Below are 16,840 nucleotides of genomic sequence, written 5' to 3'. Positions count from 1 at the left end.
GTATTGAGCAGGGCCCCGTGCCAGCTGTATTGAGCAGGGCCCCGTGCCAGCTGTGCCAGCTGTGGGCCCCGTGCCAGCTGTATTGAGCAGGGCCCCGTGCCAGCTGTATTGAGCAGGGCCCCGTGCCAGCTGTATTGAGCAGGGCCCCGTGCCAGCTGTATTGAGCAGGGCCCCGTGCCAGCTGTATAAGGAGGGACCCATAACAGTACTTTACCTTTCTGAGAGACAGAGGGGTCTTGCTCCAGTAATACTGGGCCAGAGAGAACAGGTCTTCTATATCATCAGCCTCTAACAGGGCAGGAGAGTCCTCCAACATCTCTGTAACAAACACACAGGTTAGAACCCTGCATACAACACACAGCAGCCTAGAAGCTGAATCCAGAAGCAGATAACTTACTAATGATATCTTCTTTACTGTCCCCTTCTTGTTGCAGGATGTTATCTCTAGGGGGGGAACAAACAGGATGTTATCTCTAGGGGGTGGAGGGGGAACAAACAGGATGTTATCTCTAGGGGGAACAAACAGGATGTTATCTCTAGGGGGAACAAACAGGATGTTATCTCTAGGGGGGAACAAACAGGATGTTATCTCTAGGGGGGAACAAACAGGATGTTATCTCTAGGGGGAACAAACAGGACGTTATCTCTGGGGGGAACAAACAGGATGTTATCTCTAGGGGGAACAAACAGGACGTTATCTCTAGGGGGAAACAAACAGGACGTTATCTCTAGGGGGTAACAAAGAGGACGTTATCTCTAGGGGGTGACAAACAGGACGTTATCTCTAGGGGGAACAAACAGGATGTTATCTCTAGGGGGAACAAACAGGATGTTATCTCTAGGGGGAACAAACAGGATGTTATCTCTAGGGGGAAACAAACAGGATGTTATCTCTAGGGGGGAACAAACAGGATGTTATCTCTAGGGGGGACAAACAGGATGTTATCTCTAGGGGGGGGGGGGGGAACAGGATGTTATCTCGAGGGGGTGGGAACAAACAGGATGTTATCTCGAGGGGGGGTGGGAACAAACAGGATGTTATCTCGAGGGGGGTGGGAACAAACAGGATGTTATCTCTAGGGGGTGGGAACAAACAGGATGTTATCTCTAGGGGGGGGAACAAACAGGATGTTATCTCTAGGGGGGGCAAACAGGATGTTATCTCGAGGGGTGGTGGGAACAAACAGGATGTTATCTCGAGGGGGTGGGAACAAACAGGATGTTATCTCTAGGGGGTGGGAACAAACAGGATGTTATCTCTAGGGGGTGGAAACAAACAGGATGTTATCTCTAGGGGGGAACAAACAGGACGTTATCTCTAGGGGGAACAAACAGGACGTTATCTCTAGGGGGGAACAAACAGGACGTTATCTCTAGGGGGAACAAACAGGACGTTATCTCTAGGGGGGAACAAACAGGACGTTATCTCTAGGGGGGACAAACAGGACGTTATCTCTAGGGGGGGACAAACAGGATGTTATCTCTAGGGGGGACAAACAGGACATTATCTCTAGGGGGTGACAAACAGGACATTATCTCTAGGGGGGAACAAACAGGACATTATCTCTAGGGGGGGGGGGGACAAACAGGACATTATCTCTAGGGGGAACAAACAGGACATTATCTCTAGGGGGAACAAACAGGACATTATCTCTAGGGGGGAACAAACAGGACATTATCTCTAGGGGGGGGAACAAACGGGATGTTTTCTCTAGGGGGAACAAACAGGATGTTATCTCTAGGGGGAAACAAACAGGATGTTATCTCTAGGGGGGGAACAAACAGGATGTTATCTCTAGGGGGGTGACAAACAGGACGTTATCTCTAGGGGGAAACAAACAGGATGTTATCTCTAGGGGGAACAAACAGGATGTTATCTCTAGGGGGAAACAAACAGGATGTTATCTCTAGGGGGGAACAAACAGGATGTTATCTCTAGGGGGGAACAAACAGGATGTTATCTCTAGGGGGAAAAACAGGATGTTATCTCTAGGGGGAAACAAACAGGATGTTATCTCTAGGGGGTGGGAACAAACAGGATGTTATCTCTAGGGGGGGAACAAACAGGATGTTATCTCTAGGGGGGTGGGAACAAACAGGATGTTATTCTCTAGGGGGGGGAACAAACAGGATGTTATCTCTAGGGGGGGGGGAAAACAGGATGTTATCTCTAGGGGTGGTGGGAACAAACAGGATGTTATCTCGAGGGGTGGTGGGAACAAACAGGATGTTATCTCGAGGGGTGGTGGGAACAAACAGGATGTTATCTCGAGGGGGTGGGAACAAACAGGATGTTATCTCTAGGGGGGTGGGAACAAACAGGATGTTATCTCTAGGGGGTGGAAACAAACAGGATGTTATCTCTAGGGGGAACAAACAGGACGTTATCTCTAGGGGGGAACAAACAGGACGTTATCTCTAGGGGGAACAAACATGACGTTATCTCTAGGGGGAACAAACAGGACGTTATCTCTAGGGGGGACAAACAGGACGTTATCTCTAGGGGGGACAAACAGGACGTTATCTCTAGGGGGGGACAAACAGGATGTTATCTCTAGGGGGGGACAAACAGGACATTATCTCTAGGGGGTGACAAACAGGACATTATCTCTAGGGGGAACAAACAGGACATTATCTCTAGGGGGGGACAAACAGGACATTATCTCTAGGGGGACAAACAGGACATTATCTCTAGGGGGAACAAACAGGACATTATCTCTAGGGGGGAACAAACAGGACATTATCTCTAGGGGGGAACAAACGGGATGTTTTCTCTAGGGGGGAACAAACGGGACATTATCTCTAGGGGGGACAAACAGGACATTATCTCTAGGGGGGCAAACAGGACATTATCTCTAGGGGGGAACAAACAGGACGTTATCTCTAGGGGGGGAACAAACAGGACATTATCTCTAGGGGGGAACAAACAGGACATTATCTCTAGGGGGGAACAAACAGGATGTTATCTCTAGGGGGGAACAAACAGGACGTTATCTCTAGGGGGAACAAACAGGACATTATCTCTAGGGGGAACAAACAGGACATTATCTCTAGGGGGGGGGAACAAACAGGATGTTATCTCTAGGGGGGGGGGAACAAACAGGACATTATCTCTAGGGGGGAACCAAAAGTAATAATGTAATATCAGAGCACTGAAGACCTGGTATTGATCTGGTATTGATCAGTTTGTGATAGTAATTTGCGGTAGCTATGTGTTGTAATCTGGTTTGTATTATGAATATGTTGTAATAGTGGGTACTTGGCATTGACGAGGATGATGAGCAGCAGGAAGAAGATGAGGAAAGGGTCAGCCTGTTGGAGGTAAAAGTCCCACATGGCCTGAGTCACCTCTGGTTGGCAGTGGCTGGAGAACAGACTGCCTAGCTGTAGGATACACAACATACCAGTCACAATCCACCATCCCAATGCAAGGGAACATTTCAAACCAAATAGGCTGTACTGACATACCCAGTCTGGGGTTAGATAGACATACCCAGTCTGGGGTTAGATAGACATACCCAGTCTGGGGTTAGATAGACATACCCAGTCTGGGGTTAGATAGACATACCCAGTCTGGGGTTAGATAGACATACCCAGTCTGGGGTTAGATAGACATACCCAGTCTGGGGTTAGATAGACATACCCAGTCTGGGGTTAGATAGACATACCCAGTCTGGGGTTAGATAGACATACCCAGTCTGGGGTTAGATAGACATACCCAGTCTGGGGTTAGATAGACATACCCAGTCTGGGGTTAGATAGACATACCCAGTCTGGGGTTAGATAGACATACCCAGTCTGGGGTTAGATAGACATACCCAGTCTGGGGTTAGATAGACATACCCAGTCTGGGGTTAGATAGACATACCCAGTCTGGGGTTAGATAGACATACCCAGTCTGGGGTTAGATAGACATACCCAGTCTGGGGTTAGATAGACATACCCAGTCTGGGGTTATATAGACATACCCAGTGTATAGTGTAGGAGTCTGGGGTGATCTTCTTGGTGTCGAGGAAGGAGCAGAGTTCTGGTTCATGATACTGAAGCAGCAGTCTGTACAGGTGGAACGGACGGCCCTTCACTACACAGTCCCTGGACAGGAAGACGTACCGTTACACCTAGTGTTATTAAACATTCATCATGTTTAGCATAATATAATGTACAGTATGCATTACATTAATGTAGACATTAATACATGCATTTCTATAGCTTCCTGCAAACGTACAATGGTGGGGGAGTACCAAGATGGAGATGTTGGCTTCAACACAATGGTGGGGGAGTACCAAGATGGAGGTGTTGGCTTAAACACAATGGTGGGGGAGTACCAAGATGGAGATGTTGGCTTAAACACAATGGTGGGGGGAGTACCAAGATGGAGATGTTGGCTTCACCACAATGGTGGGGGAGTACCAAGATGGAGGTGTTGGCTTAAACACAATGGTGGGGGAGTACCAAGATGGAGATGTTGGCTTAAACACAATGGTGGGGGAGTACCAAGATGGAGGTGTTGGCTTAAACACAATGGTGGGGGAGTACCAAGATGGAGGTGTTGGCTTAAACACAATGGTGGGGGAGTACCAAGATGGAGGTGTTGGCTTCACCACAATGGTGGGGGAGTACCAAGATGGAGGTGTTGGCTTCAACACAATGGTGGGGGAGTACCAAGATGGAGGTGTTGGATTCAAAACAATGGTGGGGAGTACCAAGATGGAGGTGTTGGCTTAAACACAATGATGATGGAGGTGTTGGCTTAAACACAATGGTGGGGGAGTACCAAGATGGAGGTGTTGGCTTAAACACAATGGTGGGGGAGTTCCAAGATGGAGGTGTTGGCTTGAACACAATGGTGGGGGAGTTCCAAGATGGAAGTGTTGGCTTCAACACAATGGTGGGGGAGAGCCAAGATGGAGGTGTTGGTTTCAATACAGTCATCAAGATCAGAGTTTCCCAACCCACTCCTCGCCCCCAAGAAGTTTCACTTTTGCTTAACCCTAAACTGGTACACCTGATGTAATTAGTCAACGGCTAATTGACTAATTCTCAGTCCCTGAGAAACATCCCCACAGCATGATGCTGCCACCACCATTTAAAAAAAAATACAGGTTAACTAGGCAAGTCAATTAAGAACAAATTCTTATTTCAATGATGGCCTAGGAACAGTGGGTTAACTGCCTTGTTCAGGGGCAGAACGACAGATTTGTACCTTGTCAGCTCAGGGATTCGAACTTGCAACCTTTCGGTTACTAGTCCAACGCTCTAGGCTACCCTGCCGCTACCATGCTTCACTGTAGGGATGGTGCCGGTTTCCTCCAGACCTGATGCTGCCGCTACCATGCTTCACTGTAGGGATGGTGCCGGTTTCCTCCAGACCTGATGCTGCCGCTACCATGCTTCACTGTAGGGATGGTGCCGGTTTCCTCCAGACCTGATGCTGCCGCTACCATGCTTCACTGTAGGGATGGTGCCGGTCCAGACCTGATGCTGCCGCTACCATGCTTCACTGTAGGGATGGTGCCGGTTTCCTCCAGACCTGATGCTGCCGCTACCATGCTTCACCAGGGATGGTGCTTCAGACCTGATGCTGCCGCTACCATGCTTCACCGTAGGGATGGTGCCGGTTTCCTCCAGACCTGATGCTGCCGCTACCATGCTTCACCGTAGGGATGGTGCCGGTTTCCTCCAGACCTGATGCTGCCGCTACCATGCTTCACCTTAGGGATGGTGCCGGTTTCCTCCAGACCTGATGCTGCCGCTACCATGCTTCACCGTAGGGATGGTGCTTCACCAGACCTGATGCTGCCGCTACCATGCTTCACCGTAGGGATGGTGCCGGTTTCCTCCAGACCTGATGCTGCCGCTACCATGCTTCACCGTAGGGATGGTGCCGGTTTCCTCCAGACCTGATGCTGCCGCTACCATGCTTCACTGTAGGGATGGTGCCGGTTTCCTCCAGACCTGATGCTGCCGCTACCATGCTTCACTGTAGGGATGGTGCCGGTTTCCTCCAGACCTGATGCTGCCGCTACCATGCTTCACTGTAGGGATGGTGCCGGTTTCCTCCAGACCTGATGCTGCCGCTACCATGCTTCACTGTAGGGATGGTGCCTGGACCTGATGCTGCCGCTCCATGCTTCAGACCTGATGCTGCCGCTACCATGCTTCACTGTAGGGATGGTGCCGGTTTCCTCCAGACGTGACGCTTGGCATTCAGGTCAAAGAGTTCAATCTTGGTTTCATCAGACCAGAGAATCTTGTTTCTAATGGTCATTCTTTTGGGGACTTTTTGGCAAACTACAAGCAGGCTGTCATGTGCCTTTTACTGAGGAGTGGCTTCCGTCTGACCACTCTACCATAAAGGCCTGATTGGTGGAGTACTGAAGAGGTGGTTGTCCTTCTGGAAGTTTCTCCCATCTCCACAGAGGAACTCTGGAGCTTTACCGGGGTGATCATCAGGTTATTGGTCACCTCCCTGACCATTGGCCCTTCTCCCCCGATTGCTCAGTTTGGCTGAGCGGCCAGGTCCAGGAAGCGTCTTGGTGGTTCCAAACGTATTCCATATAAGAATGATGGAGGCCACTGTGTTCTTGGGGGCCTTCAATGCTGTCGACATGTTTTGGTACCCTTCCTCAGATCTGTGCCTCAACACAATCCTGTCTTGGAGCTCTAAGGCAGTTCCTTTGACCTCGTGGCCTTATAGGCACACCTTATATAGACAGGTGTGTGCCTTTTCCAATCAATTGAATTTACCACAGGTGGGCTCCAATCAAGTTGTAGAAACATCTCAAGGATGATCAATGGAAACAGGATGCACCTGAGCTCAATTTTGAGTCTCATAGCAGAGGGTCTGAATTCTTATGTAAATAAGTTCTGTTTTTTATTTTCAATAAATTTGCAAACATTTCTAAAAACCTGTTTTCGCTTTGTCATTATGGGGTATTGTGGGTTGATTGCTGAGGATTGTCCGTGGTATATATCTATTGTAGAGGTGTGTGTCTGTCCGTGGTATATATCTATTGTAGAGGTGTGTGTCTGTCCGTGGTATATATCTATTGTAGAGGTGTGTGTCTGTCCGTGGTATATATCTATTGTAGAGGTGTGTGTCTGTCCGTGGTATATATCTATTGTAGAGGTGTGTGTCTGTCCGTGGTATATATCTATTGTAGAGGTGTGTGTCTGTCCGTGGTATATATCTATTGTAGAGGTGTGTGTCTGTCCGTGGTATATATCTATTGTAGAGGTGTGTGTCTGTCCGTGGTATATATCTATTGTAGAGGTGTGTGTCTGTCCGTGGTATATATCTATTGTAGAGGTGTGTGTCTGTCCGTGGTATATATCTATTGTAGAGGTGTGTGTCTGTCCGTGGTATATATCTATTGTAGAGGTGTGTGTCTGTCCGTGGTATATATCTATTGTAGAGATGTGTGTCTGTCCGTGGTATATATCTATTGTAGAGGTGTGTCTGTCCGTGGTATATATTTATTGTAGAGGTGTGTGTCTGTCCGTGGTATATATTTATTGTAGAGGTGTGTCTGTCCGTGGTATATATCTATTGTAGAGGTGTGTGTCTGTCCGTGGTATATATCTATTGTAGAGGTGTGTGTCTGTCCGTGGTATATATTTATTGTAGAGGTGTGTGTCTGTCCGTGGTATATATTTATTGTAGAGGTGTGTGTCTCACCGTGGGATATATTTATTCATGATGGCGTAGAAGCAGTTGTAGAGATCGGAGCGGGGCAGCTGCAGGCCCAGCAGGGGTTTGAGGAGGTGTGGCCAGGAGAGGTCAGGGGTGAAGGTGATGTTTCGGGACTTACAGTAGAACGTGATGACAGACTCTACGTCAGACACCATGTCACGCCCCTCCTCCTCCGCCACGCACCCCAGCTGGTCTGGAGACAGGAAGCAGAGACACAGGGTCAGAGGTTACAGGTCCTTACACTTAGCCTCACTGTCAGGACAAAGACAGCATGGAAACAGAGTTCAGAAAAATCATCCTGGAGTCATATGCATCAAGCCTCAGAGTAGGAGTGCTGAGGATTTTACATCAAAATGAATAAGATGACATGGACAGGGGGGCTGATCCTAGATCATTATGAATAAGATTACATGGACAAGGGGGAGGCTGACCCAGATCATTATGAATAAGATTACATGGACAGGGGGGCTGATCCTAGATCATAATGAATAAGATTACATGGACAGGGGGGATGACCCTAGATCATTATGAATAAGATGACATGGACAAGGGGGGCTGATCCTAGATCATAATGAATAAGATGACATGGACAAGGGGGGCTGATCCTAGATCATTATGAATAAGATGACATGGACGGGGGGGACCTGATCCTAGATCAGATGACATGGACAAGGGGGGGGGGGGCTGATCCTAGATCATTATGAATAAGATGACATGGACGGGGGGGACCTGATCCTAGATCAGAATTAATCAGATGACATGGACAGGGGGGACCTGATCCTAGATCAGAATTAATCAGATGACATGGACAGGGGGGACCTGATCCTAGATCAGAATGAATAAGATGACATAGACTTGGGGGACCTGATCCTAGATCAGATGACATGGACACGGGGGACCTGATCCTAGATCATTATGAATAAGATGACATGGACGGGGGGGACCTGATCCTAGATCAGAATGAATAAGATGACATAGACTTGGGGGACCTGATCCTAGATCAGCCATCCCACCCGGATACTGGATACATATGGCCCCAGGCCAGCAGAGAACCTTTCAAGCAAATGTAGAAATGGATTGAAATAAGATACTAGCAAACAAGATGCCAAAGAAAGGTCTCAGGATTGATTCTTCAACCCACCAGAACATTCTCTCCCTCAGTTTGTGTCTCTTCACTGTGGTACCATGTGCTGGCCTACTCCTGGAGGTAAGGCCTGGGGTTTTCCTGGGCTCAGTGCCCAATGAAGGGCTGCCTTTTCTGGGCTGAGCCCTGGAGCAGTCTCCATGTCAGTTCTGCTGCCTAACCCGCCCTGCTATCAGGCAGAGAAAGGACTGTGCAAAGCTGATGACAGCTGACAGTTTCTGCATAAGACCCAAACTGTATGAGAACCCAGCTTGTGTTTGGACTTGTGTTTCTAATTTCTATTCTCAACATTACTGACAGAGCCACAGAAGACAGCATTGTGACCGAGCCACAGAAGACAGCATTGTGACCGAGCCACAGTAGACAGCATTGTGACCGAGCCACAGTAGACAGCATTACTGACCGAGCCACAGAAGACAGCATTACTGACCGAGCCACAGAAGACAGCATTGTGACCGAGCCACAGAAGACAGCATTGTGACCGAGCCACAGAAGACAGCATTACTGACCGAGCCACAGAAGACAGCATTACTGACCGAGCCACAGAAGACCGCATTACTGACCGAGCCACAGAAGACCGCATTACTGACTGAGCCACAGAAGACAGCATTACTGACCGAGCCACAGAAGACAGCATTACTGACCGAGCCACAGAAGACAGCATTACTGACCGAGCCACAGAAGACAGCATTACTGACCGAGCCACAGAAGACAGCATTACTGACCGAGCCACAGAAGACAGCATTACTGACCGAGCCACAGAAGACAGCATTACTGACCGAGCCACAGAAGACAGCATTACTGACCGAGCCACAGAAGACAGCATTGTGACCGAGCTACAGAAGAGAGCATTGGGGCGGCAGGGTAGCCTAGTGGTTAGAGCGTTGGACTAGTAACCGAAAGGTTGCAAGTTTGAATCCCCGAGCTGACAAGGTACAAATCTGTCGTTCTGCCCCTGAACAGGCAGTTAACCCACTGTTCCTAGGCCGTCATTGAAAATAAGAATGTGTTCTTAACTGACTTGCCTAGTAAAATAAAAATAAAGTAAAAATTGTGACCGAGCCACAGAAGACAGCATTACTGACAGAGCTACAGAAGAGAGCATTACTGACCGAGCCACAGAAGAGAGCATTGTGACCGAGCCACAGAAGACAGCATTGTGACACAGAAGACAGCATTGTGACCGAGCCACAGAAGACAGCATTGTGATCGAGCTATGCAAGACAAAGAATTATCCATCCTATGAATTGTCTTGAGCAGGGCAGGTAGAATATAATAAACACTGAACAAAAATGTAAAGTGTTGGTCCCATGTTTCATGAGCTGAAATAAAAGATGCCAGAAATTTTCCATACGCACAAAAAGCTTATTTCAAATGTGCACAAATTTGTTTTACATCCCTGTTAGTGAGCATTTCTCCTTTTCCAAGATAATCCATCCACCTGACAGGTGTGGTATATCAAGAAGCTGATTAAACAATGCCACAGATGTCTCGTTTTGAGGGAGCGTGCAATTGGCATGCTGACTGCAAGAATATCCTCCAGAGCGGTTGCAAGAGAATTTAATGTTAATTTCTCTAGCACAAGCCGCCTCCAATGCAATTTTTGAGAATTTGGCAGTACCTCTGCCTCACAACCGCAGGCGTCGTGTGGGCGGGCAGTTTGCTGTTGTCAACGTTGTGAACAGAGTGCACCATGGTGGTGGTGGGGGGGGGGGTTATGGTATGGGCAGGCATAAGCTAAAGACAACAAACACAATTGCATTTTATCAATGGCAATTTGAATGCACCGAGATACCGTGAGGAGATCCTGAGGCCCATTGTCGTGCCATTCATCCACCGCCATCACCTCATGTTTCAGCATGATAATGCACTGCACCATGTCACACAAGGATCTGTACACATTTCCTGGAAGCTGAAAATGTCCCAGTTCTTCCATGGCTTGCATACTCACCAGACATGTCACTCATTGAGCATGTTTGGGATGCTATGGATTCACATGAGACCTGAAAATAGCTGTGCAGCAACGCTCCCCATCCAACCTGACAGAGCTTGAGAGGATCTTCAGAGAAGAATGGGAGAAACTCTCCAAATACAGGTGTGCCAAGCTTGAAGCGTCACACCCAAGAAGACTCAAGGCTGTAATCACTGCCCAAGGCTCTTCAACAAAGTACTGAGGAAAGGGTCTGAATACTTATGTAAAATGTTACATTTATTTATTATAATTTAGCAAAAATGTTAAAAATATAAAAAAGTTTGTCATTATGTGGTATTGTGTGTAGATTGATGAGGGGGGAAAAACTATTTAATCAATTTTAGAATAAGGCTGTAATGTAACAAAATGTGCAAAAAGTCAAGGGGTCTGAACACTTTCCGTAGGCACAGTATATACAGTACCAATCAAAGGTTTGAACACCTACTCATTACAGGGTTTTTCTTGATTTGTACTATTTTCTACATTGTTGAATAATAGTAAAGACATCAACACTATGAAATAACACATGGAATCATGTAGTAACCAAAAAAAAGTGCTAAACAAATCTAAATATATTTTATATTTGAGATTCTTCAAAGTTGCCACCCTTTGCCTTGATGACAACTTTGCACACTCTTAGCATTCTCTCAACCAGCTTCATGAGGTAGTCACCTGGAATACATTTCAATTAACAGGTGTGCCTTCTTCAAAGTTAATTTGTGGAATTTCTTTCCTTCTTTATGCGTTTGAGCCAATCAGTTGTTTTGTGACAAGGTAGGGGTGGTATACAGAAGATAGCCCTATTTGGTAAAATACCAAGTCCATATTATGGCAAGAACAGCTCAAATAAGCAAAGAGAAACAACAGTCAAAATGATCAAAATCCAGAAAAGAGCCACTAAATTCTACAACCACCTAAAAGGAAGTGATTCCCACCCACAGAGAGATGAACCTGGAGAAGAGATCCCTAAGCAAGCTTGTCCTGGGGCTCTGTTCCCAAACACAAACAGACCCCCAGGACAGAAACACATTTAGATCCAACCAAATCATGACAAAACAACAAGGTCACTATTTGACACACTGAAAATAATCACACAAAAAAAGAGCAAACCAGAATGCTATTTGTCCCTAAACAGAGAGTACACAGCGGCAGAATACCTGACCATTGTGACTGACCCAACATTAAGGAAAGCTTTGACTATGTGCAGACTCAGTGAGCATAGCCTTGCAGTTGAGAAAGGCCGCCGTAGACAGACCTGGCTCTCAAGAGAAGACAGGATATGTGCTCACTGCCCACAAAATGAGGTGGAAACTGAGCTGCACTTCCTAACTTCCTGCCAAATGTATGACCATATTAGAGACACCTATTTCACAGATCCACAATGAATTTGAAAACCCGTTTTTGATAAGCTCCCATATCTGCTGGGTGAAATTCCAGGGTGCATCACAGCAGCAAGATTTGTGACCTGTTGCCATAAGAAAAGGGCAACCAGTGAAGAATAAACACCATTGTAAATACAATCCATATTTATGTTTATTTATTTATCTTAACCAGCATGGGTACCACAGCATTCTGCAGCAATACATCATCCCATCTGGTTTGCGCTTAGTGGGACTATCATTTGTTTTTTGACAGGACAATGAACCAACACACCAACACAGGCTGTGTAAGGGCTATTTGACCAAGAAGGAGAGTGATGGTGTGCTGCATTAGATGACCTGGCATCCACAATCACCAAACCTCAACCCAACTGAGATGGCTTGGGGTGAGGTGGACTGCAGAAAACATGTGCTCAGCATATGTGGGAACTCCTTCAAGACTGTTGGAAAAGTATTTCAGGTAAAGCTGGTTGAGAGAATGCCAAGCGTGTGCAAAGCTGTTATCAAGGCAACGGGTGGCTATTTTGAAGAATCTGAAATATATTTTGATTTGTTTTAACACTTTTTTGGTTACTACATGATTCCATATGTATTTCATAGTTTTGATGTCTTCAATATTATTCTACAATGTAGAAAATAGTAAGATCCCTGGACCTTGAATGAGTCAGTGTGTCCAAACCTTTGACTGGTACTGTATATATAACAGAGATACTGTATGTAACAGTCACTCACCAATGAGCTGCTGGCAGCGGGTGTGTATAAGGTTCTGTTCTGGAAGATCCAGGACTCCATCCCACGAGGACAGACTGTCTCCTTTACCTGCCACATTCAGCGCAATCTGACAAAACACACCAACAAGTTAGTAGCTGACAGATTGGACCAGATCGTCAGTTGGTAGCTGACAGACAGGACCAGATCATCAATTGTTAGCTGACAGTTACCCCAACACACAGGAGGAGACAGACTGGGAAACTACTGAGAACCACTGATGGCTCAGTTGTTCCCGGTCAGGTAAACCTCCTGGCTCTAGCTATGAGATATGCTATGCTAGTCTTCTGTTCTCCTCATTGAGCAGCTAATCAACAGTGGAATGGTGTCTGCTAACTTTGGGGGTCAACAAACCAATTATCAGCTAAACAGATTAGAATGTCCCCCCTCCCTAGTCCCTCACCCTCTGACCCTCCCTACCTAGTCCCTCACCCTCTGACCCCTCCCTAGTCACACCCCTTCCCTAGTCCCTCCCTCACCCTCCGACTCCCTAGTCCCTCCCCTCTGACCCCCCTCCCTGGACCCTCACCCTCTGACCCTTCCACCCCTCCCTAGTCCCTCACACTCTGACCCCCTCCCTCCCTCACCGTCTGACCTCTCTACCCCCCCCACCCCCTCCCTGGACACTCACCTTCTGACCCTCTCTACCTAGTCCCTCACCCTCTAACCTCCCCAACCCCCTCCCTAGTTGCACCCCCTCCCTGGACCCTCACCCTCTGAACCCCCCCCCTCCCTAGTTGCACCCCCTCCCTAGTCCCTCACCCTCTGTCCCCAACCCCCTCCCTAGTTGCACCCCCTCCCTAGTCCCTCACCCTCTGACCCCCCACCCCCTCCCTAGTCACACTCCTTCCCTAGTCCCTCATCCTCTGACCCCCATCCCCTTCCTTAGTCCCACCCCATTCCTAGTCCCAACTCATCCCTAATCAAATCAAATCCAGCTTTATTTATACAATACATTTCAGACATGGAAAGCAACTCAACGTGCTTTACAGGAAAAAAATATATAAAATCAAGTCCCGCCCCCTCCCTAGTCCCTCACCCTGACCACCCCCTCTCTAGTCACTCACCCTGACCACCCCCACCCCCTCACCCTCTGACCCCCTCCCATTCTATCCCTAGTCTAATTCCTCCCCCTCTGTTACGGTAGGCCGAACCCACGAACCCTGACCTCGCTCACCTTCCACAGCTTGGCTCTCTGCTGGGCTGGTAGCTCCTGGACTCGAATAACCTCCCCGGCCTCTTCCCCATCCAGCCCCAGCCCTCCCCCAACCCCAGCTCCCCCTGTATGTCCATCTCTAGCTCCAGGTCAGAGCCTCCAGAGTCCAGGGCCTCAGCCAGATCCTGATCCCTGCAGGACAGAGAAACAGCAACACTATCAGAACGACATCTAACGCCTATAGAACACATTTTTTAGGGCAATGTTGCAATGTTGCAAGACAGGACAAAGAACAAGACAGGACAGGTTAGAGAACAGGACAGGTCAGAAAGCAAGAGAAAACAGGTCAAAGAACAAGACAGGTCAGGTCAGACAACAAGACAGGTCAGGTCAGAGAACAAGACAGGTCAGCTCAGAGATCAAGACAGGACAGGTCATAAATAAGAAAACAGGGCACAGAACAAGACACCGAACAAGACAGGTCACCGAACAAGACAGGTCACCGAACAAGACAGGTCACCGAACAAGACAGGTCACCGAACAAGACAGGTCACCAAACAAGACAGGTCACCAAACAAGACAGGTCACCAAACAAGACAGGTCACCGAACAAGACAGGACAGCTCAGAAAGCATGACAGGACAGCTCAGAAAGCATGACAGGACAGGTCAGAGAACAAGACAGGACAGGTCAGAGAACAAGACAGGACAGGTTAGACAGCAACAAAGGACAGGTCAGAGAGACAAACACTGTTGAACCGTTTAAACCTACATTTTTCAGCAACGTCAATAACACTTCAATACTGATATGCTATTTGTTTGACTACTGTTTCATCTGTATACAGGGCTTTTTCAAATGTCACGAGGACGAGTCTATTTCTGTCACTACTGAGCATCAAACACATTCCAATGTAAATCAAAGCATCAGCCACAACCTGAACATTCAGTTTACAGCATGTGTCTGCCTCACTGCTAGCCAACAGATAAATACTTTACTACCGTCACATTAGAAGAGATGACAAGGGATTGGTGGGATCTCTTTCATATAGTAACTGATAGGTGTTGGAATCTGATAATATGATAGGTAAGCAGCTCAAAAGAATCAGATTGCTCAACAGAACAAGAGGAGAGTGGTCAAAGTCCCCTGCTGTTACCAGGCTGCCTGACCCTAGCAGTAGTAAGGCTAGGCTAGAAACAGTAGGCTACATTGACTTCCTGTATCAAATATTGTCTGCAGTAACTAATAGGTGTTGGAATCTGATAGGTATTTGTATTTATTATGGATCCCCACAACTCTTCCTGGTGTTCGACAAAACGTAGGCATTTTAACCATTTTTTAAACATTAGAATACATTCATTGCAGAATTCACAACACACTACGTGTGATTCCCTCCCTGTTCCATAAGGTGTATTTTTACCTGTTTTTAAATCTGATTCTCCTGCTGCATCAGTTAGCTGATGTGGAATAGAGTTCCATGTAGTCATGGCTCTATGTAGTACTGTGGAATAGAGTTCCATGTAGTCATGGCTCTATGTAATATTGTGGAATAGAGTTCCATGTAGTCATTGCTCTATGTAATACTGTGGAATAGAGTTCCATGTAGTCATGGCTCTATGTAGTACTGTGGAATAGAGTTCCATGTAGTCATGGCTCTATGTAGTACTGTGGAATAGAGTTCCATGTAGTCATGTCTCTATGTAGTACTGTGGAATAGAGTTCCATGTAGTCATGTCTCTATGTAGTACTGTGGAATAGTGTTCCATGTAGTCATGGCTCTATGTAATATTGTGGAATAGAGTCATGGCTCTATGTAGTACTGTGGAATAGAGTTCCATGTAGTCGTGGCTCTATGTAGTACTGCGGAATAGAGTTCCATGTAGTCGTGGCTCTATGTAGTACTGTGGAATAGAGTTCCATGTAGTCATGGCTCTATGTAGTACTGTGGAATAGAGTTCCATGTAGTCATGGCTCTATGTAGTACTGTGGAATAGAGTTCCATGTAGTCATGGCTCTATGTAGTACTGTGGAATAGAGTTCCATGTAGTCATGGCTCTATGTAGTACTGTGGAATAGAGTTCCATATAGTCATGGCTCTATGTAGTACTGTGTGCCTCCCATAGTCTGTTCTGGACTTGGGAACTGTGAAGAGACCTCTGGTGGCATATGTATGGGTGTCTGAGCTGTGTAATAGTGGTTTAAACAAACAGCTTTGTACATTCAACATGTCAACACTTCTTACAAAAACAAGTAGTCAATCTCTCTTCCACTTTGAGCCAGGAGAGATTGACATGCATGTCATTAATATTAGCTCTCCGTGTACTTTTAGGGCCAGCCGTGCTGCCCTGTTCTGAGTCAATTGCAATTCTCCTAAGTCTCTCTTTGTGGCACCTGATCACATGACTGAACAGTAAGTAGTCCAGGAGTGACAAAACCAGGGCCTGTAGGACCTGCCTTGTTGATAGTGTTGTTAAGGTAGAAACTAGGGCCTGTAGGACCTGCCTTGTTCATAGTGTTGTTAAGAAGGTAGAAACTAGGGCCTGTAGGACCTGCCTTGTTGATAGTGTTGTTAAGAAGGTAGAAACTAGGGCCTGTAGGACCTGCCTTGTTGATAGTGTTGTTAAGAAGGTAGAAACTAGGGCCTGTAGGACCTGCCTTGTTGATAGTGTTGTTAAGAAGGTAGAAACTAGGGCCTGTAGGACCTGTCTTGTTGATAGTGTTGTTAAGAAGGT

General features: G+C 47.0%; 1 protein-coding gene across 1 annotated transcript in view; it reads right to left on the bottom strand.

Moving 5' to 3' along the window:
- The window catches only part of tbc1d23 (TBC1 domain family, member 23), a 67,179-nt gene extending 52,976 nt beyond the window's left edge, over positions 1–14,203 (bottom strand). Inside the window, exons 1-7 of the mRNA XM_046299442.1 lie at positions 14,134–14,203; positions 12,921–13,026; positions 7,679–7,886; positions 3,969–4,092; positions 3,260–3,384; positions 398–444; positions 215–318 (exon numbers count right to left, since the gene is read on the bottom strand). Of these exons, the coding sequence (XP_046155398.1) occupies positions 215–318; positions 398–444; positions 3,260–3,384; positions 3,969–4,092; positions 7,679–7,848 (570 nt within the window). The 5' untranslated portion in view covers positions 7,849–7,886; positions 12,921–13,026; positions 14,134–14,203. The remainder of the gene's footprint in view (positions 1–214; positions 319–397; positions 445–3,259; positions 3,385–3,968; positions 4,093–7,678; positions 7,887–12,920; positions 13,027–14,133) is intronic.
- Between the last annotated feature and the right edge of the window lie 2,637 nt (positions 14,204–16,840).

The sequence above is a fragment of the Oncorhynchus gorbuscha genome, linkage group LG02, assembly GCF_021184085.1.
Source record: "Oncorhynchus gorbuscha isolate QuinsamMale2020 ecotype Even-year linkage group LG02, OgorEven_v1.0, whole genome shotgun sequence".
Lineage (NCBI taxonomy): Eukaryota > Metazoa > Chordata > Actinopteri > Salmoniformes > Salmonidae > Oncorhynchus > Oncorhynchus gorbuscha.
This window is presented reverse-complemented; position numbering and strand designations above follow the sequence as displayed.